Source organism: Ctenopharyngodon idella, chromosome 13 (genome assembly GCF_019924925.1).
Source record: "Ctenopharyngodon idella isolate HZGC_01 chromosome 13, HZGC01, whole genome shotgun sequence".
Taxonomy (NCBI): Eukaryota; Metazoa; Chordata; class Actinopteri; order Cypriniformes; family Xenocyprididae; genus Ctenopharyngodon; species Ctenopharyngodon idella.
Window position 1 is genome coordinate 23,227,273 of NC_067232.1, and position 26,714 is coordinate 23,253,986.

Consider the following 26,714-nt stretch of genomic DNA (forward strand, 5'->3'; position numbering starts at 1 on the left):
CCAGAGATTGTGTTATTATAGGGAGATGAGAGGGTCTGTATCTCTTACCATTGGAGAAAGCTATAGTATAGTATAAAGCTATAGTGGTATATATGGAGAAAGAAATACTATAGTAATGCCGTAAATTAGTCCTACCTGTCGCGACATTCCCTACTCTGCTTTCTCTTATAAAGAACCTTTTTATCATAGTAAAATCTACATATTGTTCCCGACAAACGTATTGCTTAGCGTAAAAAACATGTTGAAGATTAGCAGACAGGCAGCCGATTCATTAAATGATAAGCTCACAAAAGCGGTTTATTCAATGTAGTGAAGGCTCTTCTCCATTGATATCCATTAAAAAAAAAAAAACAGCCTCGGTCTCCTTTCCTGCATACTGGCAGCCGTAGCATTAACAGTAGCCGTTATGCTTTTTTGGCTAATGGTTGCAGGCTTGCCATCTAGTGGCTTTGGTAGAACACTGCGTCAACTGCTTATGACAACAGTTCAAATTGTTAAATAAAGTCATTATTTTTGTTTTGTTTTTGCGCACAAAAGTATTCATCGCTTCATAACATTAAGGTTGAACCACTGTAGTCACGTTGACTATTTTAACAATGTCTTTAATACCTTTCTGGACCTCAAAAGGTGCACTGACATTGCTGCCTACATGTGGTTCAGAAACCTTCGGATTTCATCAAAAATATCTTAATTTGTGTTCCGAAGATGAACGAAGGTCTTACGGGTTTGGATCGACACGAGGGTGAGTAATTAATGACACAAATTTCATTTTTGGGGTGAATTAACCCTTTAAGTCAGGGACACCAAGCCGACGGTCGGCCGTCGCGCAATGTCGCGCCGTTTTTGAGCGAGAGAGAGAACTCTGATTGGCTGCTCAGTTTAGCGAACGAGAAAAGTGATAAAAGTGATGAAAGCGGGCAAAAGAAGTCATGACAACACAAACATATGGCTGTTCTAATTTTATGTCATCTTACCTGAGCTTTCTAGTGCGCTAATATTTTCATAATAACATAAGCTGAGTGGAATAAAGAACGTGCTCAGCATGATTGATAACGGTAAGCAAGCGCTGCTTTGTTCATGGTTTGTATACATGTAGTCTTAGTTTCGGTTTCCCTTTCTGAATGACGAATATAGACGAATATATCTTCTTAAATAGACAGTTATCTCCTTTACACGCAGGCGCAGAACGCGCGTGCTAGTTTCGCCTGTAGTCCTGTCGCTGTGTTCAGGACAGGCACAGATTTTTTCCCCCCGACGCGAAGCGACAACACAGTCTGCTTTCAATCAGCGCTAGTTCTTTGGCGTCGGTTTGGTGTGTCCCTAAACATGTTTAGAGTCTTGATATCAGCAGCAGCTCTTCTTACAACTGAAGGTAATGATCACATGCTTTGTTCCATACTTGTGTTTATGACTTTTATGCTGTTCTTTACTAACAGTCCCATCTGAATTGCTGTTGTTTCATGTTTTGTTTTTTAAGGGCTCTTGGTTCAAGGACCTGCTCAGTCTCTGGTTGCACAACTGGGAGGTTCCATCACCCTGCCCTGCTCTGTGGAAACCCCCTTACCTGTGGAGGAGCTGAAGGTTGAATGGAAGAAGACAGGTGAAGAGGCATACGTGCACTTGTTTCAAAATGGAGAGGACAGACCTGAGGCTCAGTTTCGGTCTTACAGGGGCAGAGCACATTTTTTTCCGGAGCAGATATTTAAAGGAAACTTTTCAATCCTGATGGAAAATATAACAGTCAAGGACACTGGTATCTACAAATGTGTAGTTTACTTTGACAAGGATGTTGGAGAGATCCCTGTTACAATTCAACATGTGGGTAAGTATTTATTAAAAGAGTCTTTAAACATGCCTATTTTGTTGTTGTTTTTGTCAGAATGATCGCTTGTCTTTTATTTATGACAGAGCGTGTAGTTGTAACAGGAGAAGATCAAATTGTGTTTGGACGTGTTGGTGAGGAGGTTATTCTCAATTGCATGGTTGACTCACATATTCCTCCTCAACACTTTGACGAGGTCTCATGGAAGAAGGTGGACAAAAAGTCAGACATCGTCCCTGTCTTACTTTTCCAAAATGGGACGATATTCCCAGAATCGTCTCATGAGCATTACAGAGACAGAGCAGAGTTCTTCAGAGATGAAATTCCCAAAGGCAACTTCTCAATGAGACTAAAAAATGTCCAGACTGCCGACAAGGGAGAATACATGTGTGAAGTCCACGCAGAATATTCAGTGAGCTCTGCAACTGTGGAAATAGGGCGGTTGGGTAAGTCATCTGAGAAATACACTGAACCATTCAAAAGTTTGGGTCGGTACATTATTATTTTTCTGGTACAATTTAAAAAAAATGTTACATCAAATGTTGTGTCAAATTGTTCTTTTTAACACAAGCTTAATCTAATGTAAGTGAAATTGTGTCTCCCATGTAGGAATGTCTGCTCTGCACATCATTACTCTGATGCTTTGCTTTATTTCCCTCTTTGTGACTTTTGTATTAAGTATTCCAGTCACAATTAATATAAGCAGAAAAGGTAGGTATTATCCAAGCATTATAAAGTATGCTTTTAAGTGTTATATTATTAATGTATAGTAAATGTAAATTAATAAGATGTTAAACTGCTGTTCTGTTATTCTTCCACTGCATTACTGTTTATACGTAAATATCTAGACAAGTAGTGCTTTATACAATATAGATTGTTTCAAAGCAGCTTTACAGTGATAAACAGGAAGATAATAATTCATTGATGCAAACTAAATTCAATTCTGCTTTAGAGCAGCTCTAAAAAAGACAATAGTACGCACAACAGTCATACTAAATGATGTTTATGCTCTTCTCCAGATACTGGGAAAAAGCCCATGTACATGAATTATTTGCAAGTTGTCTGTCCCAACATCTGTTTATCTATTGCATTTGTTCTGTGGGGTGTAATTGAAGGTATGTGTCTTGAACTTTTGTTCTTTTGTTTCTGCATGCATTGTTGGCAAAGGTATCATTTACCCTTTTTTTTCCTCCTCTGATGACTTTGTTGTTTTGTTACTGCTTTTCTCAGGGTCTGTAGTTGAGGTAACAATGTGTGCAGTAATTAATCTGACAAGGATCATTTTATTGTTTCTTATGGCTCCTTATTATAATTGGAATACAACAGTTTCTGGTATGTATGTGTATTTTAATTTAAAACATTGTTTGACTGTACATTGAATTGTATATTCCATAATACATTTCAAATCTCATAGTATATAAATGCATCTTGCTTAGTGCTTCAGGGATTTGGGACAAGTCCATAAATTTGGGGTCTGAAAAAGAATTCTTAGTTTGCTAGTAAATTCTACAGTAATTATGCAATCACAGCTAAAATAAATGTTTAAATATAACTACATGAATATGATTTACATTTAAATTCTAGTTCTCTAAAACTCTTAAAATTTTAAATGTTATGGAAAGTTTTACAAATAATTGTCTTATTGCTCTAAAAAAAAATTCCTTTTTCCAGTTGATCTTCCAGGTTTCATCCACAGAGTAATTGAATATACAAGTATTCCTATTGCATATCTTCTGATCTCCACTGCATTTTGCTCAGGTAAGGAGGCAGGTTTTATAGTCTTAATGTAAAGAATTTATTCATTTAATATGTTCAAATAATACTTAAAGACTTCCTGTGGTGAAAATCAAGTTTTAATCTTGTTTGTGTATCAGTGGTGTGCGGTTGTGTTTTAAAATGAGGAGGCAAAGTCCTCATTTATATATATATATATATATATATATATAATATATAATATATAATATATATATGTGTGTGTGTGTATACATTTCAAATGTACATTTATGTCCGTTACACTTAATTTTCCTGGTTCAATAACCATTACATGAAAAGAGAGACCAAATACAATTTTATTTTGTATTTTTACACTATGAAATGTTCTATTTATTAAAACCAAGTATAAATTTCATAAAGTTAGTGTTTTAATGTATTTTTACATTTATTCCAAAATAATAAATAAAGGCAGTAACAATTTTAACAAAATATATATATATATTATTTGTGAACTAATGTTCAGCATTTTTTTTTATTTTAATAGTCATCTTATTTTTAACATTCATCAAGCTTGTACACACTGGTCACAGACACAAAGATGTACCTTTAATTTCATCAAGCCGACTGCTCACTAAAAACCCCCACAGTCATCATGTTTTCAGGCCATTTCAAGTTTGATTTTGATGTGACATAAAGCAGTGATATCTAAGTGACAGTTGTTTACTTCCTTTTTAATAAGTCTTCCATTAACGCCATCAGGCCGATTCATAGGGGCTGATTCGATGAGAAAACAAGGGGCGGGATTTATCACACGAACCAATCATATCCAGTCATAGTGCGATGGAGTTTGCCTCCTCTCATATGACTTTTCCTCATTCATTCTCAATTACCCACCACCAAACCCTACCGCACGCTTTAGGGGTTCTGTTTTAACTGAATGGGATAAAGGGAGGCAAGCCTCCGATACATTGACTTGTAGACAACCCTGTATAATTCGCTCTTCCTCTTCTACTGAATCAGCTGTTGGTTCAAACATACAGTATATGGGTGAATTAAACCAGTATTTCCACTTGCCATTGTGCAGCGTTTACTACAGTAAAGTTGACCGAGTGGATTAGGTGGTGTGATTGAGTGGAGGCGGGGACTAATTAGCATATTTGTGGTTCCTAAATGAAGCAAGGGTGTACATGATGTTACGTTCAAGCTATTTCAGGCATGAAGAAATTATTTTCAGAGGGAAAAAAAAACATTTAAATATGTAATTTTGATTATCAAGGATGAGTTTTCAGGGATACAATTATGGACTACAATTATGGGTCTGCCTTATGGATATATGTAATTCTCTTTTCATCTTTCTTTTGTAGCTGTTCTTCACGATCTTTGGAATGCATCTCAGAGGAATGAAGCTGTGCTTGTCAGTGTTGGGGTTATTCTGCTGTCATCCATGCCGGCATCTCTTCAAGCTTTAAGCAACATTTTCTTGACACGTTTTTTTGATATTCATTTTTCCCTTCGATTTGTAACAAGTATGTAAAAATGTATTCTGTTGTATTTTTTATGCTTATGAAATTGTCTACAACTACATCAAGGCCAGATTTCCAGATCTTTAACCACTAGGCTGCATGTTATGTGTAATGATCTATGGTCATATGTGTGATTTCTGTCATGTAGAGTCATTAGGACACGTTCTCATGCAGTTAAGCAACTTTCTTCAAATGAGTCTCTTCTTCTATAGATCATCAAGTGTTGATGAATGTAAGTAGGAATTGTATTTATAAGTTATCCGGGGATCTGTCTCTTGTTTTAGATATTTATTTACTTACAGTCATTGAAATGTGTCTGTTTTAATTTTCAGCCATGATTATAATGACATATGCTTTTGGGGGAATATCTGCTGCCATATCATTCATAGTTCTTCCAATTCCAGCAATTCGACAGTACCTTTGTTCAAAACTTGACAAAAATCAACTTCATGCACTCATATGGAGATGTTGTAAGTACACAAACAAATGTAGTTTCAATGCGTTTCATTTCACATGTCACAAATCAAGATGTTTATTTGTCATGTTCCCTCTGGCTGGTGAGGCAATTTAAATTAGCTTACAGACAAATACTCCAAAATCAATATCTGACTTTGAAAATTTAGACTGAAATCCCCCCCCCCGAATGTGAATGTGTTAAATTATATTTGTTGAAGTAACATGCTGGATGTATCAATAATGGTCTTTCTGTCTCTCACTATCTTTGTCCTAGATTTAGTTTGGGTAAACGTTATGGTTGTTACGCTCATCGGGCATACTGCATTTATTTTATATTATCTTAACAAGATTCTGGAGTATACGAACGGTAAGTTGGTGTCAAATGTCAGCAAAATCAGTTGCCCTATTCATTTCGAAAAAAAAACAAGTTGCTTGCATTGTTACTTTTACGTTTTGTTTGGTTTGTGCTAAAAGTGTTTTTTTTTGTTGTTTTTTTTACTTTTATGGTATAGCATGTCCTTCCAGCGATTGTTACCTGACTATTATAATGTGTCATTGATCATAGAGCGTTTTGGATGGATCTTTGTCACAGTTCTGCTCCACATCTTGACTGCGATTGCACCACCACGATTCCCCAGAACAGTTCCTGGTAACAAAATACACTGAAAGTCCTAAAATGAGGAAAGAAAGTCAAGAAAACATTCAGATTTTTAGTTACTTTGTGGCAAAAGCATTTGTAAACGTTTTTAAAAAATCAGTAGGGCTTAAAAATGCGTAATCCTTCTATATCTTATTAACTTCTTCTCTTTTGCAGATGTCATTTACACTACTTTGTTCATGTATGGGGTGGCAGGTCTGCCAGTGGTCAACTCTGTTTCTCTTGCCACAGAATTAATACTGCAAGTTTGTAAGTGTTAACACTTAAACAATATTTTTGTAAGGTTTTGTTGAAGAGGACACTAAATTCTTCTGTTTACAAGACAAGGGGGAGAGAACAGTGGATGATCTGCGTGTAATAGTGCTGCCGTTTGAAAGCATTATGTCTGGTGTGTGGCTGGTCTTACAGATCTATACATACTGTAAGTTTCATTGGTATGTTTTGACACATGTATAAGAGCTGTTAATGATGTAGCTCACTGTCATTATCTTTACTCTTGATTCACAGGGGCAGTTGCAGGGAGAGAGTAAGTTTAAATTTTTCCTTAAAATAATAATTTTTTGAATTTTAACTACATGATTTGAAGTCAGCAGTATATGATGACCTAATAATTGAACTTTTTCACAGCTAAGGGTTATTAGTATTGTTTTGCATTGTTTATTTGCTTTACCAAGTGTTAATTGATTGTCTTTCAGTGTACAGAAGGAACTTTATGCGCTGAGGGACTTTGCGGCACAGTGCACACCACAGGTAACTTTGATTTAGAGGCTGAATATTTGAGGGCAAAGAGTAAAGTCACAGGTTTATGTTGTTTGGTTTACAACTTAGTTGTTGTTTAACAAAATGAAGGAACTAAAATAATGTTAAACACTTTTAAATGCATTTTATTGCATTGCTGTAATGTGTTACCCTGATGTTTATGCTCTGATGCCAGAGTGGAAAAACTCCTCAATGGGGGATCTAAACTTATATTGCTCTTAACATTTATCATATAAATCCTGAAATAACTGTCTGTGTTCACCATTACAGGGAGGAGACATTGCTGAATCAGATAATTTCTCAGAGACTCACCCTTCTGAGACTCAAGGATGTCAGCCAGAGGCTGCGAGATTCCTGAAAGAGCGAGAACAAGAGGTTTAAAATCTTAGTTTAACCCCTTCAGACCTTGCATTCATTTGAATGAACCAATAAGGTTTTATGTTTTTATAATACGAGTACTTCCTGGTCACTGATTGGTCAACCAATCACAATGAAAGTATGACACATAACTTAATCTGATCTCTTTTTTTCCTTTTATATGCAGAGTTATGTTCATGGTAGCACCATCAACTTGAACCTATTATAATCTTAATAGTATCAAGTGATAATATTCAAAGTTAATTTGAAGATCTTTCAGAGCTGTAGAACACAGGATTTTTTAAAAGTTTGATGTCCAGCACAATGGACATTAGGTTTTATTAAAATTAATTATTAATATTTTTTATCTGATTTTATGTCTTAAATGTTGTGACCATAAACTGTCATTCAGTTTTTCATTAGTTTTAGTGAAAAACAGAAACAGCGAATGTGAAATGAGTGCATACACAGCAACACACACACTGATGCCTTGATGCTATATGCGCACATTCATATATTAAATTATATTATATTAAATATTAAATAAAACTAAACTATACCTGTTCTATCTTCATGCAGCATATATTCTCTGGCTCTGTAAGCATCTTACAACAGTTCCCACATGAGCGACTTATAGATTATCATAACAGAATATACTAATTAATGACTTTAAGATAGTTAACTCCACATCAGCTACATAAATTCATCAACTAACTGTTCAGAAATGTCCTGTTGCAATCGACATGTTGTCACTTCTTCTTGAGTCTCTCCATCATTGTCCGACTCTGTTTTGAACATAAAAGGCTGAACAGTTTCTGACATTTTCAGTGAGTCTGTGTGAGGTAAGGTTAATTGGAGCTGCTAAGTGCTAACACAAGCTCCTGAAACTCCGCCCCCCTTTTGAGAGCAGCAGCTCATTTGCATTTAAAGGGACACACAAAAACTGAGCGTTTTTGCTCACCCTCAAAAAGTGACAAATTTAACATGCTATAAAAAATTATCTATAGGGTATTTTGAGGTAAAACTTCACATACACAATCTGGGGACATCAGAGACTTATTTTACATCTTGTAAAAGTGGCATTATACCACCCATTTAATCATAACCAGCAATTTATTAGTATTATTTTGCATTGTTTAATTGCTTTACCAAGTGTTAATTAAAATTAAGGAACTAAAGTAATGTTAAACACTTTTAAATGCATTTTATTGCATTGCTGTAATGTGTTACCCTGATGTTTATGCTCTGATAGCAGAGTGTAGTGGAAAAACTCCTCAATGAGGAACTCAACTTATATTGCTCTTAACATTTATCCTATAAATCCTGAAATAACTGTCTGTGTTCACCATTACAGGGAGGAGACATTGCTGAATCAGATAATTTCTCAGAGACTCACCCTTCTGAGATTCAAGGATGTCAGCCAGAGGCTGCGCCATTCCTGAAAGAGCGAGAACAAGAGGTTTAAAATCTTAGTTTAACCCCTTCAGACCCTGCATTCATTTAAATGGACATCACATGGTTTTTGGTTTAAATCAATAAGATTTTATGTTTTTATAATATGAGTACTGCCTGGTCACTGATTGGTCCCTGATCAACCAATCACAATGAAAGTATGACCCATAACTTCAGGCATCACAAAAGACAGGCATGGCTAACCAAACAGGAGGAGGAGGAGCTCCTTTTTTACCTTTTAAGCCCGGAACACACCAAGCCGACGCCGACGAAAGCAGACTGCGGGGTTGGCTCACGTCGGCAGCGTCTGGGTCCAAAGTTGCCCTGACACACCAAACCGACACTCGACACCCGACAGCCAAAGTAGCACGTCCGTTCTGCGCCCGCGTAAGAAATGCCTTTCTGTACCAGCAGGTGGCAGTAGCTGAACAGCCAATCAGAATGATCAGATGGCCCGACGAGCTCCGACGCGATTCAAATTGGCCGAAAAAAAGCCGACAAGGACCACCTTCAGCCGACGGTGTGGAACACACTAAGAAAACTGTTGGCTCGGTGTGTTCCGGGCTTTATATGCAGAGTTATATTCATGGTAGCACCATCAACTTGAACCTATTATAATCTTAATAATATCAAGTGATAATATTCAAAGTTAATTTGAAGATCTTTTAGAGCTGTAGAACACAGGATTTTTTAAAAGTTTGATGTCCATTGCAATGGATATTAGGTTTAAATAAAATTAATTATTAATATTTTTATCTGATTTTATGTCTTCGATGTTGTGACCATAAACTGTCAGTTCAGTTTTTCATTAGTTTTAGTGAAAAACAGAAACGGCGAATGTGAAATGAGTGCATACACAGCAACACACACACACACACACACTGATGTCTTGATGCTATATGCACACAATCATATCAAAACCAGCAAGTACACACAAACACACTCACAAACACACACAGACATATACACACATGCTCCCATTCACTCACTGCAACCAACAAAAAGAACCAAACATGTTTTTGAGACTTCATCCTACCATCTTACATTTTTTCCTACATTCTTATTGCATTGCTTATTGTTACAGTATGTGTTCTTTTCAAAATCTTCAATGCAAGTTCACATAGTACATAAGTAATGTATGGTTAAAAATATGATTAATTTTTTGATGCTTCAGTCCTGGTGTGCATTGTAGTGGACATGAAAAAAAAAACTGAATAAAAAATGAGTTTGCACAAGTCTTGTTTTTTTAGAATCATTTATACATTAAAGAATAGCAAATATCAAGTGGATAAAAAAAAAAAAATTCTCAGTGGGGAAAAAAAATTGCTTATTCCCATATTCTAAATATAACTGCATGGATTTCTTTAAAAGGTTTCACACACAGATTCATATAGCAATTTGAATAACATTTCAAACATTTGTCTGAAAAGATGTAGAGTGATCCTATAATAAAAATATATAAATCTTCCCTTCCTCCTGATATGCTACTCCAGCTAAAAAAGAAACACAAAACCAATCGGCAGCATCATGACACTGCTGAGCTGTTGATTGGCTGAGGATCTGTGTGTGTGCGGAGAGTGTGTGAATGTGTGTCCTGTATAAAGCACACCGCTCTGCAGCATTTCTGAACTGGTGCAGTGCCGGTTCATCTCCACTAATGGTGTGCAGAACAAGGGGGACTTAAAAAGAAAAACTTCTCCAACCAACAAAACATCAACATCATTTGAAAACCAAACAAAAAACAACAAAAAATCCTGCATCATGAGCTTTGACCCATTCATCTCCTCCTCCCTCTCACGGAGAAGGGAAGATTCCCACTCCAGTACCACCACCTATCGGCTCTCCCGGGGGCCCTTGTCTTCCTCCAGGAGGCCGATGCGTTTGGAGCCTCTGCAGCGCTGGGAGCAGAGCGACCTGATTCAGGCGAGTGTAGTGAACGCGGAGCTGTTGGAGCTGCGGGCCCAAGAACGAGAGCAGCTGGTGGGTCTAAACAACCGCTTTGCATCCTACATTGAAAAGGTGCGACACCTCGAGCAGCAAAACCGGGCTCTGCTCCTGCAGCTGGAGGCCCTACGGCGCAGGCAGAGTCAGCCATCCCGCTTGCAGCAGCTCTACCTGCAGGAAGTACGGGGCCTCAGGGAGCAGCTGCACCAAGAGGCCCAGACTAAAGCTCGCATGGAGGCGCAGAGGGAGACATTGCGGAAGGCGCATGCACAGCTGCACGAGCGCTGGGAGGAAGAGGCACGGCGGCGTAGCCGGGCAGAGGCGGACCTGCAGCGGTTGCGAGAGGAGGCAGGCCAAATCGCTCTGTGCAGCTGTGATGCGGAGGCCAGCGTTGACTCCCTGGCACAGGAGATGGCCTTCCTGAAGCAAGTGTTCGCGGAGGAGCAGGAGGGGCTGAGGGTCCAGCTACAGGTTGCCAGCCTCAGCGTGGAGCTGGACACAAGCAGACCGGACCTGTCGGCCGCTCTGAGAGAGATCCGAACGCAGTATGAGAGCCTGGCTGGACGCAACATGCAAACCGCCGAGGCTTGGTTCCAGGGGAAGGTGGCGAGCGTAGTGGAGCTGACAGATAAGCAGGAGGAGGCTGTGCGCTTGGTACGTGAGGAGACCTCTGAGTACCGGCGGCTGCTGCAGTCCCGTTCAGCTGAGGTCGAAGCACTGAGGAACGTCATCGATTCACTGAATGCACAACTAGGGGAACTAGAGGAGACGCAGAACACTGAGGTCACCAAGTACCAGGTATAAATCACTGGCAGTAATCGATCATAATTGCACCACATATGCAATAAAACCAATTAAATGCCTCTATAGAGACACTTGTATCGTATTTGTATTTAGGAGCATAATACTCAGACAAAATGTGCTAAAAATGTACCTTTAGGGGCACAATAGCTTGTCACTAAGGCTGTATCTTTAAAAGAGACTATATCTAAACTATATCTAAAGATGCATATTAGTTGTAATACGTACCCTGAAAGGGATAGTTCACCCAAAAATGAAAATTCTGTCATCATTTACTCCCCCTCAAGTTGTTCCAAACTTGTATAAATTTCTTTGTTCTGCTGAAAACAAAGGAAGATATTTGGAAGAATGTTTGTAACCAAGCAGATCTCGCACCCCCCTTTGACTACCATAGTAGGACAAAAAATATTAGTCAATGTTTGCTTGGTTACAAACATTCTTCCAAATATCTTTCTTTGTGTTCAGCAGAACAAAGAAATGTACACAGGTTTGGAACAACTTGAGGGGGAGTAAATGATGACAGAATTTTCATTTTTGGGTGAACTATCCCTTTAAGCTACTACTGTGATACTTTGAAGGATAAAAGGGTTTAAAGTTGTCCCTTTAAGGGTACTGCCCCAGTAATAAGCTGTTATCCCATAAAAGTAAAATTTCTTTGTCTAAAGTCTTTGTGCTTCCTCACGAGGCAACAAATGATGAAACAAAGACTTGACACAGAGACGAAGTCATTGTGCTGACCTTTACTGTTCTACAGTCTCAACATTGATGGAATACTATTTCTGCTGTGCTTCTGACATTATAATGTCCAAGTGATACCAAAGTTGCAGAAATGTTACTGATGCTGACTCATTCCATCAGTGCTGAGTCATGACTGACAAACTGAGTAGAACAAATGAGGCTGAGAGGGAAAGGTATTGCTGAGCAAAATCTGTAAGGTCTATGAAGTTACTACTCTGGCACAAATACAGTATAGGAATATTTCTGCCAGTTAATCATTAATGCATGAATTTATGCTTTGAAATTTTCTCTGAATAACTTCTAGGGGAGGATAAGTGACCTAGAGAGGGACATTGCTGATGCGAAAGAGGAAATGTCACGCTATTTGCGGGAGTATCAAGATCTGCTTAACGTGAAGATGGCTTTGGATGTTGAGATTGCAGCTTACAGGTAATATCCTTGACAATATGACACTTGCAGTTTCTTTAATCAGATTCACAGTTAAAAGAATCACAAATATTTGAGAACTAACTTGGATGGTGGATCACAAATGGGTATTGATGTGATGTGGTTTGTTTTGAATTGACCTTCATTTTTGTCTTAACAGGAAACTCCTGGAGGGAGAAGAATTTCGATTTACATATTCCACCTTCCCAGCCCTTGCCTAAAACACAAAATCCCAACAACTCACATTCATCATATTCATATTTTGAATACCATTGAGGGAGAGACCCACCTTAAGATCCTAAAATACTAATCTACAACATCACCCCCAGATTCAGACATTGATAGGCAAATAAACGTACTTTTCCCCCCCAAAAAACTTGACTAACCCAGGCTGCGTTTCCCAAAAGCATCATAAACCTAAGTAGATCGTAGAACCATTGCCACCAATGGTCTTTACGATAAACTTAGCTCACAATGCTTTTGAGAAACGCAGCTCTGGACCCACCATTTAAGACCCTCTTTGCCAAATTCACATCCATAACCATTTTATTTACCTCCGATCCTAGTTCTTTAGTTACCCAAATTCCATCATCCAACCATGAAACAAAGCCTCAGCATATCATTGCTTTAAAGTCAGACGAGCCCTTGTGTCACACAAGAGGTACACATAAGGAGATCCCCCTTCTTCTTTACACTCGAAATGGAAAAATGACCACCTTGGAGACATCGCTAGGGGCAGCACTCACTCAGCCAGAGCTCAGTGTCATGTTGGCAGGTTCTCATGGAGGACCATAGAAGGTTCCACTTGAAGAACACTATACTGTTCTGCAAATAAATCCATTGTAATGTCTTTATGTTTGATTCCCAGCACCCATTGATCATCTGATTAGCCAATGATCTCCAATATGCAAACTTTTAACCAATTGTTTGTTGAGGTGAATCGTTGTTCAATCTCAGCTTGCTTTGGATGCAAGGAATAGACTAAAGGCAATTTGTTAATTTGACATTAGACCAAGAATCAGCCAACAGGACACTGTCCACCATCCCTGGCTCTTTAAAATATATGTAGTTATTGCAAGAGTTATGTTTTAGTTATGTTAGAATGTGTGATTTTTAGTAAACATTGTAGTAGCCTAACATTTAGTTTGCAATCTCTCTGTGTTATGCTTCTCATATGAGTTTATTTGATTATTTTGCTTTAGCAAATTACAGTGATTGACATGATAAAAGCATGACTGAAAAATCAAGAGTAGAAATAATAAAAGCTCTAGAACTGGAATTTTTAGACTCGTGGTTAAAATACAGCTATGCTCTCATCTGCTTTTGTTGTGTCATCTAAGTTATAATGTAAGTCAATTATCAGTAATTTGGAAATGAACAAGAAACCGAGTCTGTTTATCATGACAGTCTCTGAAGTGAATGGTGCTGTATGTTTGTACCTGAATACATGCTGAATAAAGCAACAGTACCTCTTCTGTTGTGTGTTTGAGTGTGAGCCTGTGCAAGACATGCAATGAGAGCCAGTCCGAAGCTTGCTCATTAAAATCTAGGAATAGGACGTAAATATGCTCACATTTACTAGTCTATAATAACCATCATGATTACACAGCGCAAACAAACAACACCTCTGCACTTAACTCCCGATTTCTCTCAACATAGGGACAGAAGAGCAGTCAGTCAATAAATTGGAAAACAAACATTATTTGAAAAAGTAACGCGTTACTTGAAAAGTAATCCGATTACGTAACTCGCGTTACTTGTAAAGCGTTACCCCCAACACTGCTCATAATTAGGACTTAGTATATCATTTTTATAGCCTATCATATTTTTCCCCTTATGTGGCCTTCCATATAAATCAGTCTCGCAGTTAGTGGCTGTTTATAAGACACTGCGTAAAGATAATGCGTTTTTGTCATGAAACTTGTTACAAAACGCTTGTTTGTCTAGTATTTTTATCCAACAGTTTAATTTATACCGCCTCCAAACGCTTTTAGATAGTTTTTTACCCCAGATATGTCTTCCTCAGAAGCAGGCTAGAACATTTAATGGAGCAGTTAAGGAACATAAATCATTAAGATGAACCAGAATCGTTAATTACCTCACGATCTTCATCCCTGTAGTTATTGAATGCGTTCTGTTTATTTCCAGCGCGAGGCAGTAGAGAGCGCTTTGCGTTCGGCTCAGCCAGTGATTGTACATCGAGTAAAGAAACATCTTCCGCGGTTAAAGTTCAAGAACATGGCGGCCTAAGTGAAGATGCTCAATGTTATTTAGCCATGCTGGAATCTATTACTTGTGCTATATTCAGGTTTTAACTGTATAGACGTTTACCGTTAATCATAACTATAGATAATCTTCAACATGTTGCGGGCTTTATCGAGGTGTCATGATCCTGTAGTCCGTCTTCTCGTTCCTCGCTCTACTGTTTTGGTCGAAACTGTCAGGGGAAGGAAATCTCGCACAGACCCCAAAGCGAAGTCAAAATTGGGCCGGATCAAGACTCCCCCTCCCGTGGATCCAGTGGAAATGGTTGTACTAAAGGAGCGTTTCACTGAGTACAATTTGATCCTAAGAGCCCTGCGGTAAGACTGCATGACATTAAATCATTTCCTCACTGAATATGATGTCCAGTGATGACCAGTGAATGTAGATCTGTGATTGCCAAGGTCACTCTACCCCATTTAATTGTCTCTTTATTATTACAGTGGTATCTTTTGCCATTTGAGATTGACAGTTATACTTAAACATTTTATGCATGTAGACTTGAGTTCAAGGAGCAGGTGTTGAGGAAGAAATATGAAGATGAGGTTGGTTCTGCCGCAGAGGAGAGAGCTAAAAGGGAGGCTGAAGAGCATCGGTCACTAATGGCCTGGAATGATGCTGAAAACCTCAGATTACGTAAAATACGGTGAGTCATTTAGACAGATATGTACATGAGAGGCATTTTGTGAAAAAGGTCTCTTCAAGTTACGCTGTGTACATGTTTTATGTAAGAAATGTTTGTAAGGCTAACTTATATTGCTTTATGTTATAATTGCTATTAATGGAGCATAAAATAAATCATACAATCAAATAAAGACCTTTTGTATGGTAATTATAGCTACAAACCTATCCATAAACCTAACCCTATCTGTACCCCTACAATAATATAAAAAATACTGTGTTTTATACTTCTAAACTGGGGGGAAAACAGGATGAGTTCTGGTTGGGATACGCTTAAATGGATAGTTCACCCTGAATTAAAATGAATTTACTCACCCTGGTGTTGTTCTAATGCTGTATGCCCTTCTTTCTTTTATGGACCACAAAAGGAGAATTAAAAAAAAGTCCAACTCGAGCTCGTCCATATAATGGCAGTAAATAGCAACCAGCATCAAGCTTTTTAAAAAAGACATAAAAGTATCACAGAATGATCCCATGTGACACATGCCGTATATTCCAAGTGTTCTGGGGGTATACAATGGGGTTTGGTAAAAAACAAAGAAATTTAATGTATTATTTAACGAAATTCTTGACCTTGGCCATTGGCCTTCTCTGCATTAAATGCGCGTTCATGAAACTATTAGCGTCGCAGTTCAAGATTAATGAGATTATCAAAAATGTGACATGGAATACAACCCATGTACCTTCTTCTGAGGTGAATATATCCGTTGTGTTCATTGTAACAAAAAGTTATCATGTTGTGCACATCTGTCAGCTGTCATTCTGACTGTATTCTGTCATGTACACGGATACTTTTTGGGGATTTCTAGGCGTTGTATTTCATGTCTTGTTTTTGTTAATCTTGATTTCTCACAACTTGTGTGCTTTTTCTGGGCAAGACAGAGTGAATTTCGTTAAACAGTACATTATGAGCCTGACTTTTTTTTTTAAATTCTCCTTTGTGGTCCATAAATTAGAATTAGAACAATACCATGTTAAGTAATTTATAGGTGAACTATCCCTTTAAGGCCTGTTCACACCAAGAATGATAACTATATTAGCATCCACACCAGCGGACGATATCGTTCTGTATATTATAAGCGCACACTGCAGTTTTGTTGCTCTGATTCGTTTGTAGTACTGCAGGACCAGTTGAATAGACTGCATTTTGTTGCTGATTGAAACATATGTGTATCATCTGGTCTTCCAGAGAGCAGCGTGTGCAGAAAGAGGCTGAGGAAGCAGAACTGAAAAGGAGAGAAGCAGTCCTCTTACGCCAGCAAGAGCTGGAGAATTACATTAAAGAGAAAGAAAGACAAATTCTTCAACTACAGGTGAATCTTTCAGTATTTTGCAATGATAGGATGCAACAGAACAAGGTGGGAGGGGGTTTTGGTTTTATGATTTAACTCTTTGCATTCATCTGTTTCAGGAAGAGGCAAAAGACTTCATCACACTGGATAATCTAGATCAGCGGATTGAAGAGGCTCTTGACAACCCGAAAAACTACAATTTTGCAATCGATAAAGAAGGACGTGTTGTCAAACGGACTGCGTTTAAGTGATAACACGATTTGAAGAGCAAAAATACCTATGTAAATAAAATATATACTGTCAGTGTCATGGTTTAAGCTGTTTGTTTGGATAAAAAAAAGTTTCTCAAAATTGATTCACATGAGTTCTTTGTCTTCTGACCCTCTATGAGAGAGTCAGTGGATGTAGTAAGTTATATCTTTCTCTCTCTCTCTCTCTCTCTCTCTCTGTGTGTGTGTGTGTGTGTGTGTGTGTGTGTGTGTACTGTGTGAGGAACTCATTTTCAAAATGTCTCAAATATACTAAAGTCTCTTGGAACTGATTTGTTAAGATGGTGTTCATTAGTTAAAACAGTCCATACAGTAAATGCTCCAACCAATGTCGTCGTAGTTGGTATCTAAAAATGCCCACATAAAGTGAGGGGCTACTCTGAATAAAGTTCCAGTAAGGGGTGTGGTGTGTAATAAATTAATCATAATTCATTTAAATGTAGAAAAAAAAAGGAACTTACCACAGAGGATAATTGTCTCATCCCTCAGTTTGTAAAGCGAAGTGCCAAAAAATATAGCCATGAACACTAACGTTTAGCAAGAGACTATGGATGAGTTCCATTCATAAGTGATCATCCCTGTGCCGTAGTGATGGGCGCTTTTGAAAGATTCGAAACATTTGCGAATCATTTGTTTCGAACCAGTGATTCGAAACGCATATCAAACTGCCAAATTTCAGTAAACGAGGTTTCGTTACACGAAATGATTCAAAATTTGAATGGTTCATGAACCAGTTTCTATATATGATTTTTTACCTAATTTGTACACATTTAATGACATTGGTAAATGAAAGGAAAAGTTGTATTTGGGACAGTTTTCACTGCATTACACTGGTCTGTGGATTTTCGAGCGCTTCGAAACAGTGAATCATTTTGCGAAGCTTGATTCGTGGTTTTGAAAAGCTTCGTTTCTCCCATCACTACTGTGCCCTAGATATAAAATTTTTAAATAATAGCCACATTAATAGTATTTTAAAGATCACATTCTTGCCCCATCTTACCCTAATTGGGAGATGATGAATTGGGAAAAATTTGGTGCATCACCAAATTAATCAAAGATAATCGATTTTCTAATTGAGTAGTTTCCGATGCTGTATTCTCAACCACATTCTAGCATACTACTCTATCTTTCTATAGCAGAAGTAGTAAGAGTAGTATGCTAGTATTCAGCCCCTCTCTCATCAGACATGTCCAGACATGCGCAGATGCGTTGGGCAACTACCACTTCCGGTAAAGTCACAGACTCTACAGTCAGAGCAGAGGATTTGACAGGCTCACCTCTACAAGCATATGTGAAGAATATTATAAAATAGAATAAAGATATTTTTCATTAAATTATTTTCAAAGAAACTTTTGCTAATATAATGTGTTAGACACAGCGATGTCAAAGTCCTGCTTCCATCTGGATTGAGATTTCCTACTACGATACATCTGATGCAACATGGCAACATCGTATGTCAATCGATGTCTCATAAGGACAATCACGAGATGTCTCCGGGACAGTCGTCGGCAACCAAATGTTATGACAGCAAGGCCTTTAGGACACTTTTCTAACACCTCTTCAGGTAAGCAGGAACATGTAGAAGTACAAACTGTAGTTTCACACCGGGGTTCAGGAGGCAGCAGTCGCACCGCTCCCCTGGCAGTCGCTTTTGGACTGGGACTCGGAGGAGCAGCAGCCTTATTATATTCATTAAGAGACGAGAACAATAAAGATGCCCTACAGAGGACAGTCGCGGTCAGGAATTTGCTGATTGACAGCATACTACCTACTGTCCAGTGTGCCTCTCCATTTAAACCTGACAGTCCTCGGTACAAGTACAATTTCATCGCGGATGTGGTTGAGAAGTCTACTCCTGCTGTAGTCTACATCGAGATCGTTGGGCGGTGAGTCTGTCAAAAATACAATGAAACTGTGTACTAGCTCCGCTGAAAACATCTTAAACTAGCCTAAAAGTGTCTTAGCTGGTTTAAAAGGTTCTCGCAGTCTGGTTAATATGGTCTCTTACTCTGGTCAAGCTGCTAAAAAAAATTACCCAAGCCTTTCTTAAACTAGCCAACAGACCAGACAGCCCGACCAGACCGACTTGACTTGAAGTTGAGCAAACCAGTTTAGGCTGGTTTGAGCTGTTTTTCTCAACAGTGAACTTTTGAATCAGTTAACATGTGTGAACTAATTGTGTCTTATATTATATACTGTTTTTAGACACCCTTTTTCTGGCCGTGAGGTGCCCATCTCGAATGGCTCCGGCTTCATCATAAGTAGTGATGGCCTAATAGTGACCAATGCCCACGTGGTTGCCAACAAGCGTGGAGTCCGTGTCAAACTGACCAATGGAGAGACTTATAATGCCACTGTCCAGGATGTAGACCAGGCTGCAGACATCGCCACCATCAAAATCAATGCTAAGGTAGCATTCAGTTCATCAAAGGAATAAATTACATCTCGAAATATATGAAAATAAACAATGGTGTGTGTGTGTGTGTTTAAAAGAAGTCTCTTACGCTCACCAAGACTGCATTTATTTGATTAAAAATACACTTAAAAAGCAGTAATATTGTGAAATAATATTACAATTTAAAATAAATTTATGAAGTAAAAATGAAATTCTATTTGAATATATTTTAAAATGTAATGTATTCCTGTGATCAAAGCTGAATTTTCAGCATCATTACTCCAGTCTTCAGTGTCACATGATCCTTCAGAAATCATTCTAATATGCTGATTTTCTGCTCAAGAAACATTTATTATTATTATTATTATTATTATTAATGTTGAAACAGTTGTGTACAATTCTTTGATAAATATAAAGTTCAAAAGAACAGAATTTACTTGAAATAAAATCTTTTGTAAACTTTTGAACAGTAGTGTATAATGTTACAAAAGCTTTCTATTTCAGATAAATGCTGTTCTTTTGAACTTTATATTCATCAAAGTATCCTGAAAAAAATTTACTGTTTTCAACATTGATAATAATCAGAAATGTTTCTTGAGCAGCAAATCAGTATTTTAGAATGATTTCTAAAGGATCATGTGACACTGAAAATCCAGCTTTGCATCACAGGAATAAATAACATTTTAAAAGATATTCAAATAGACAATGGTTATTTTAAATTGTAATAATATTTCACAATATTGTATACAAGTAAGTGTATTTTTTAAAATATTTTAATCAAATAAATGCAGCCTTGGTGAGCAGAAGAGACTTTTTTTCAAAACATTAAAAATCTTACTGGTCCCAAACTTTTGAATGGCAGTGTGTATATATAGTGCCATGCTCTGTCTGAATACTCGATTCTGATTGGCTGGAAGGTGTACATTCAAATGTGTAATGCACTAGTAGTTCCAGTCAGTTTAATTACCTTTCTATATTAATACAATGCGCAACACTGGCCTGTGACTTTTATACATAAAACAGCTTTGCTACTGAATTGCTACATTATATTACTCAGCAACGAGGGGGTAACATTGCTGTTTTTTAAGTAATTAAACTCACAGCTTCATTGTTAGTAGAGAGACGCTGCACAGACGCAGGTAATTCACTCACGCATCTCTCATCTCTTGATAATTCATTCAAATAAATGTTATAATTCAATCAAACAAATGTAATCTTACCACACTACCTTATCTCTGTGTCTGATTTAAAGCAAGATCCAAAGAGTAATAACTCTCGATATATATATCACATAGTCTCATTGTGTTCTCTGTCTCATCCCAGCATCCCCTCCCAACGCTGCGTCTTGGTCAGTCGTCTGATGTGCGTCAGGGTGAGTTCGTGGTTGCCATGGGGAGCCCCTTTTCTCTTAAAAACACAATCACATCTGGAATCATCAGCTCTGTCCAGAGAGGCAGTAGAGAACTGGGCCTGTCCAACTCCAACATGGACTACATCCAGACTGATGCTACCATAGACGTAAGCGCAAAGGAAATGACATTGAAGATCTAAACACTATATTTCTGTAATACATTAATAATTAAATATATTACATCACTAAGTGGTTAATTTCTATTTTACAGTTTGGAAATTCAGGAGGTCCCCTTATAAACCTGGTGAGTCACTGACATTTACATAACATACTGCTTGTGGCTTTTGGTTTTTAGGAACAAGGAAGTTGAGGTGTTTCATTTCGCACATCAAATTTCAGTTCATTGGCTAATAATAGAAGAACAAATATAAACAACAAGAAGAATCTGATCAATCTATCTGAGAACCTGATGATTGGTCACGTGTTAGCCTCATGTAATGAACTGATGTTTTATGTTTGTAACCTTCAGGATGGGGATGTCATTGGAATTAATACTATGAAAGTGACTGCAGGGATTTCCTTCGCTATTCCTTCAGACAGAGTCCGTCTCTTCCTTGAGCGTGCTGCAGACAAGCAGAGTAAGAATGACCTTTGACCTCACAGATTCTTGTTATCATTTGTTTTGAGCTCAATGACTGTTTTTGATGTGTATCTGTTGTTTCCAGAGTCCTGGTTTGGAGAATCGGGATCAAAACGGCGTTACATTGGAGTGATGATGTTGACTTTGACCCCCAGGTGCCAAACTGTTTTTTGATACCAGACCCTAAAGGCCCCGATATACTCACAGTGAAGTTGTTTTTCATTCTTTGCTTAGGGGTAAAAACGGGTTAACGAACATCCAATACTGCTGAGAGCAGCGTTTAGATGAATATGTAAATATGTGCTGCACTTTCCTCTCAATAACAAGTTAAGTCAAGTCACCTTTATTTATATAGCGCTTTTTACAATGCAAATTGTGTCAAAGCAGCTTTACAGTGGTAGAGGGAAGATAATTTTGGCTGCACAGCAGCTCTAAAAGTAAGTGGTGTCATTGTCCAGCTTAAGCAAGTTCAGTATTGATTCATTCCGTTGTAAAAATCATTAGTTATTAATTTAGTTAATTTATCTATACAGCAGCTCTGGAGAAAACAGTGATGTCATCATCCAGCTCAGTTCAGTTCGCATACAATGGTGTCAATGCAGGCAGATCAAAACATTGTGGAGGGCAGTGCAAGTGACAATAACAGGAGAAGATGACATGACTCACCATGTTTGTTGACTGATTCCGGCTTACCACAGTTGTTTGATGGACTCGTAGAAAAGGGAGCGTGCGAGAGAAAAGAGAAAAGTTAACAGGCTAGCGAAATGCTAACATGTTTGCTAGCGATTGCGATTTAGATTAAAAGCTAGCAAAGTCAGATTAATGTGATGGGTAATATTAGACAATATCAGATACATGGTGATGAGTAGGGTTGCAAAATTCCGGGAATTTTCAAGACTGGAAACTTTCCAAGGGAATTAACTAGGGCTGTAGCTAACGATTATTTTGGTAATCGAGTAATCCTTCGATTATTCTAACGATTCCTCGAGTAATCACGATACTAGAAAGTTTACCCTGTTCTTCTCCCAATTCACCGGACACTTACATCCATCCGTGTATTTCGAAAGAAGTGGAAGAATTCAAGTGTAAATCCGACAGATCTATTCTCCTGACTGCGGCATAAACAAACATGGTGCGCGCACAATAGCTCAACTACTAACGCGATCATTATAAAGGTGCTTGCACAACAAAACACATTCACTTACACATATGGCTTGAAAATAAATATATAATGGCAATAACACAATAAAAATTGATTCAAGTAAAGTATGAAAAACAAGTAATCGTATGGTTTTATTGAACAAAACTGTCAAAATACATAATTGAATTGTACAACTAATGTTCTTTATGTATTATAACAAATGCCTGCAGAGGGCGCAATAGCCTGACGATTGTTTTTACACTCTAAACGCGATCTAATCCTTGTTTAATATTGGCTTACAACATTTATTTCAACTGTCCAATTAATCTTTAACATTTGGCCATTTCTTTACGACAGAAATGCTACAACCACTGTTATTTCTTGAACAAGAACATGTGGACTTAAACGAGGGCTTAAACTTTGAAATCGCGACGAGCAGTTAGCAATAGCATAGTAGAAACATACTGTATAATGTATTCTCCTGCGTTTGCTAAGGTTTATAGATGACTTAACTTACAAATCTGATTAAATGTCGCACATTGCGTTTCCAGATGAACATTAAAAGCAATCCAAACTCACAGCATATGCAGAGATGGAGTTTGAAACGCGCCACTCATGTAAATAACAGTTCACATGAAGCTGCATTTACTGTGAATGGAGCCGCATGAGACGCACGTGGATAACCTACACGTATGTAAACAATTACAGCGCATATTAAACCTGCAGGACATACATTTATTTAATTCACAGCCTTTGTAAAGTCACAATAGCATTATGCTTTATTATGATTATTAAACGGGTTTAATATCGTTTAGCCTTAGAAAACGGTCTAATAATGCGTTTCTCGTCCGTGGAAAGCGCCACTTCCGGTATTTTACCGGTTACTTGACACGGGCAAATTTAAATCGAGGATTTTTTTAAATCGAGTATTCGAATTTAATCAAGGAATCGTTACAGCCCTAGAATTAACAGGAATATATGGGAATTAACGGGAATAAATGGGAATTAACAGGGAAATGCAGGTTAGCCTATAACAGGGAACTTAAATGTAGTTGAAAAAAAATATTGCAACATAATCTTGGTTAAAACAACCAGATTTTATGCAATTTCAGTTTTTCAATTTTTACCCTGCACATTCCTCAATCACATTCACACAGCACAATACTTACTGCAGGGCTACTGAGGCCACACCCCCTACATGCACTGTGCATTCCTCCATAACATGGACATTTGATCAAAAATACAGAAAAATATTGCGAAATATTATTACAATTTAAAATAACTGTTTTCTATGTGAACTGTAATTTATTCATGTGATCAAAGCTGAATTTTCAGCATCATTACTCCAGTCTTCAGTGTCACATGATCCTTCAGAAATGATTCTAATATGATGATTTGATCATGTTGGAAACAGTTGTGCTGTTTCCAACATGTGGCTAGGTACATGTTGGAGGCTACCTATTATTATGTAATCGCCATGGACCAATGGTAGTTTGAAGGTGTTTATACCAAGCGTGCCACACGAATCCTGAATGCTATAAAAACGCTATAAAATTTGATACTATAAAAATGGGAGTGTGATTTCATGATTGACAGCTGAGATTGACAGCTTCACTGATTGAAGAAGTCACTGAGGTGCCAACAGTCTTTTTTCTGGATTTTCGGGAGGTGATTGGAGGTGATTATTACCGTAACTGTTTATTTCACACCGACATAATGAGTTGTTCTGAGTTTTGGCGGGACATTGATATCGCGGCTCCACTTCATGATTACTACTGCGCAGACTTGGGCTCCAAGTTCACTACGTGCAGACTCGAGACTCAAGATGTCAGTGCCATATTGGCACACTGGCGTCTTCAGTTACTACAATGGAAGAGAGTGAAAGTGTGTCGTCCATCTTTTTTTACAGTCTACGGTTAATACCAACCAAGTTCGCTTTGGCACGCTGTTTCGAACTCTAAACAAACTTTGTTTTGGTCTGATTTTGGTCGACATCACAGTAGTTCTTTCTTCGATTTCGCTTAAAGTATATCGGGTCCTTAAGTGTGTGTGAGATGGTCACTGAGTCAAGTGACTTTTTTAAACTTTAAACGGTGTCTTTTCCTCTCCTCAGTATAATCGAAGAGCTGAAGATGCGTGACATGTCCTTTCCTGATGTTTCTCATGGAGTTCTTATCCACCGTGTTATTATAGGATCTCCAGCCAGTAGGTAAGCAGCAATGGTCTGACCTCACTGCGCTTTTCTCAGTGCTGTGGTCTGTTGATAGAGGCCTCCTATTGTTGATGCCGTTTCTTGCTTTCTGTTTCACAGAGCCGGAATGAAACCAGGGGATGTTATTGTTGAGATAAACGGGGCAAAGGTGAACACGTCAGAAGAGATCTATAATGCTGTGAGGACAAGCGACAGCTTAAACATGGTGATCCGCCGGGGTGCCGACCTCCTCATGCTGCACATGACCCCAGAGTCCACGGAGTGACATCATGTGAAGCTTATGCATTAAAAAAAAAGAGAGAGTAAGAAATGGCTTTGCTGAGGATAGCTGGTGAGAAATGAGAAGCGAGAGATAATTTGAGAATCAATGTGAGGAAAAATAATTGTTGAAGATTTTTAATGATGTAAAGGTCTGAACAGTCTAGTTTGTTTAGCCAAGCTGGACATTTGTGTAGTTGAAATCTTTTAATTGTGCAGTTTGTGCACGTTTTTGGAAGTATATGAATTAGTGTGGATGATTCTGAGAATTGCACTGGATTAATATCAAGGTCCTCGCAAACTACACTGTATCAGTATTGTTTTTTTCAAGGAAATCCACTAATTATTCGTGTTTGGGAAACACGATTGTCAAAAGATCAGTGAACATTTGACCACCATAATAAAAGTGGGTTCTGTTATTACGACATTGCAGATGTTTTGTACTGAATCTCATGTTACAACGTTTGTATTTTAATACATTTTAAAAACAGCTGTCATTTTGCAGTAAAACATTGGAATATCAAAGCATTTGGCTCATCTCCATTATATATTCACAGTACCCTCAGAAAGTAATCAACTTCCACTGACTCATTTTGATGTTTCAGAATCTGTTCTGACGTCCTGGTTTGTGGTTACTGAATTTCCATTCTGAACGTGCAGAGCTCATGCGAAAGTAACCAAACAGACCTTGATCCAGAAGATTAATATCAACATGTTAATCCGCCCACACACAAAGTTGTTGACCCTTTTCACATTTCCGGTCTTCTCTGAAGCCGAAATTGTCATATTTGGGTAAACTTCTAAAATGATGAAGAGGAGATGACAGCAAATATAATTTTTGGTATCCCCATTTGATATAATAACAATAGGAAAAGGGGGGTAAATTCATTATAGCGTTTACAAGACTTTCCTGAAGAGGGAAAAATATCGAGAGATCGATTACAGCGGTCAGAAGAGAGAATAAAGTGTAAAATTTGCCATCATTCCCTTAACTGTTGAATTAGAAACACCCTCGCAGCAGTGTTAATTCACTGCCAAGGTAATTTACTGCTTAATGTAACAAAGTATAGCATTATAAATGTATATGTATATAAAACTTAGTAAAACTATAGTAAAACTATAGTAAAACTTTACTAGATTTGGGATGTTGAAAACTGGAAACGTGTCATCACAGTGTGTAAAAAAGCTCAGTTGCTGTTGTTTTTCAGTCTACTACACAACTGTCGTCGCCGATGTCAGTTCCAGTCAAAATGCATTTCACATTACAGGTCTCATTGCAGACAGGTCTAGATATTTTTAATGGCGCCCAACACACTATGTGATGGCCTTGATTTTCTGCTTACCGATAGTTAAAGGGGATCTATAATGCCCCTTTTACAAGATGTAATATACGTTTCTGGCCCCAGAACGTGTCTGTGAAGTTTCAGCTCAAAATACCCCACAGATTATTTATTATAGTTTGTCAAATTTGCCCCTATTTGGGTGTGAGCAAAAACACGCTGTTTTTGTGTGTGTCCCTTTAAATGCAAATGAGCTGCTGCTCCCGGCCCACTTTCCAGTAGAG

The 26,714-nt window shown here is 38.0% G+C and overlaps 4 protein-coding genes across 7 annotated transcripts; all 4 read left to right on the plus strand.

The window, feature by feature from the left end:
- Window positions 1-1,110: 1,110 nt before the first annotated feature.
- Window positions 1,111-9,489, plus strand: LOC127524648 (uncharacterized). Of its 4 annotated transcripts, none has more exons than XR_007933115.1 (18): window positions 1,111-1,372; window positions 1,478-1,822; window positions 1,909-2,268; window positions 2,432-2,533; window positions 2,842-2,937; window positions 3,053-3,154; window positions 3,494-3,580; window positions 4,900-5,061; window positions 5,207-5,290; window positions 5,391-5,528; window positions 5,789-5,881; window positions 6,027-6,163; window positions 6,329-6,421; window positions 6,495-6,593; window positions 6,680-6,698; window positions 6,868-6,922; window positions 7,202-7,306; window positions 8,643-9,489. XR_007933115.1 is itself a non-coding variant. In XM_051916378.1 (18 exons), exons 1-18 carry the CDS (start codon window positions 1,327-1,329, stop codon window positions 8,751-8,753), a joined length of 2,181 nt encoding a protein of 726 aa, XP_051772338.1. In that variant the 5' UTR covers window positions 1,160-1,326; the 3' UTR covers window positions 8,754-9,489. The 4 variants fall into 4 exon arrangements, 3 of the variants coding, with proteins under 3 accessions (XP_051772339.1, XP_051772338.1, XP_051772340.1); XM_051916378.1 differs by having other exon boundaries at window positions 1,160-1,372; window positions 6,080-6,163; XM_051916379.1 differs by lacking the exon at window positions 7,202-7,306 and having other exon boundaries at window positions 1,117-1,372; window positions 6,080-6,163.
- Window positions 9,490-10,345: 856 nt separating this feature from the next.
- Window positions 10,346-14,124, plus strand: si:dkey-33c12.3 (uncharacterized protein LOC335380 homolog). The gene is made up of 3 exons (XM_051916393.1): window positions 10,346-11,482; window positions 12,528-12,652; window positions 12,810-14,124. Exons 1-3 carry the CDS (start codon window positions 10,502-10,504, stop codon window positions 12,868-12,870), a joined length of 1,167 nt encoding a protein of 388 aa, XP_051772353.1. The 5' UTR covers window positions 10,346-10,501; the 3' UTR covers window positions 12,871-14,124.
- Window positions 14,125-14,856: 732 nt separating this feature from the next.
- On the plus strand, window positions 14,857-17,228 carry mrps26 (mitochondrial ribosomal protein S26). The gene is made up of 4 exons (XM_051916401.1): window positions 14,857-15,231; window positions 15,411-15,557; window positions 16,782-16,905; window positions 17,004-17,228. The coding sequence occupies exons 1-4, from the start codon at window positions 15,011-15,013 to the stop codon at window positions 17,133-17,135; spliced, it is 624 nt and encodes a 207-aa protein (XP_051772361.1). The 5' UTR covers window positions 14,857-15,010; the 3' UTR covers window positions 17,136-17,228.
- Window positions 17,229-18,375: 1,147 nt separating this feature from the next.
- On the plus strand, window positions 18,376-25,675 carry LOC127524653 (serine protease HTRA2, mitochondrial-like). Its single transcript, XM_051916389.1, has 8 exons — window positions 18,376-19,039; window positions 19,359-19,563; window positions 20,872-21,066; window positions 21,171-21,203; window positions 21,429-21,537; window positions 21,625-21,694; window positions 24,794-24,889; window positions 24,992-25,675. Exons 1-8 carry the CDS (start codon window positions 18,594-18,596, stop codon window positions 25,155-25,157), a joined length of 1,320 nt encoding a protein of 439 aa, XP_051772349.1. The 5' UTR covers window positions 18,376-18,593; the 3' UTR covers window positions 25,158-25,675.
- Window positions 25,676-26,714: the final 1,039 nt, after the last annotated feature.

Bases quoted from the DNA above. Each gene is read 5' to 3' on its own strand.
- LOC127524648 (XM_051916378.1), top strand. From the start codon at position 1,327: ATGTTTAGAGTCTTGATATCAGCAGCAGCTCTTCTTACAACTGAAG. The intron at 3,581-4,899 runs GTAAGGAGGCAG...TTTCTTTTGTAG, and splicing joins CTCCACTGCATTTTGCTCAG to CTGTTCTTCACGATCTTTGG. The intron at 5,062-5,206 runs GTATGTAAAAAT...TCTGTCATGTAG, and splicing joins TTCCCTTCGATTTGTAACAA to AGTCATTAGGACACGTTCTC.
- mrps26 (XM_051916401.1), top strand. From the start codon at position 15,011: ATGTTGCGGGCTTTATCGAGGTGTCATGATCCTGTAGTCCGTCTTCTC. The intron at 15,232-15,410 runs GTAAGACTGCAT...TTATGCATGTAG, and splicing joins TTGATCCTAAGAGCCCTGCG to ACTTGAGTTCAAGGAGCAGG. The intron at 16,906-17,003 runs GTGAATCTTTCA...CATCTGTTTCAG, and splicing joins GACAAATTCTTCAACTACAG to GAAGAGGCAAAAGACTTCAT.
- LOC127524653 (XM_051916389.1), top strand. From the start codon at position 18,594: ATGGCAACATCGTATGTCAATCGATGTCTCATAAGGACAATCACGAGA. The intron at 19,040-19,358 runs GTGAGTCTGTCA...TACTGTTTTTAG, and splicing joins TACATCGAGATCGTTGGGCG to ACACCCTTTTTCTGGCCGTG. The intron at 21,538-21,624 runs GTAAGAATGACC...TGTTGTTTCCAG, and splicing joins GCGTGCTGCAGACAAGCAGA to AGTCCTGGTTTGGAGAATCG.
- si:dkey-33c12.3 (XM_051916393.1), top strand. From the start codon at position 10,502: ATGAGCTTTGACCCATTCATCTCCTCCTCCCTCTCACGGAGAAGGGAA. The intron at 11,483-12,527 runs GTATAAATCACT...AATAACTTCTAG, and splicing joins CTGAGGTCACCAAGTACCAG to GGGAGGATAAGTGACCTAGA. The intron at 12,653-12,809 runs GTAATATCCTTG...TTGTCTTAACAG, and splicing joins GTTGAGATTGCAGCTTACAG to GAAACTCCTGGAGGGAGAAG.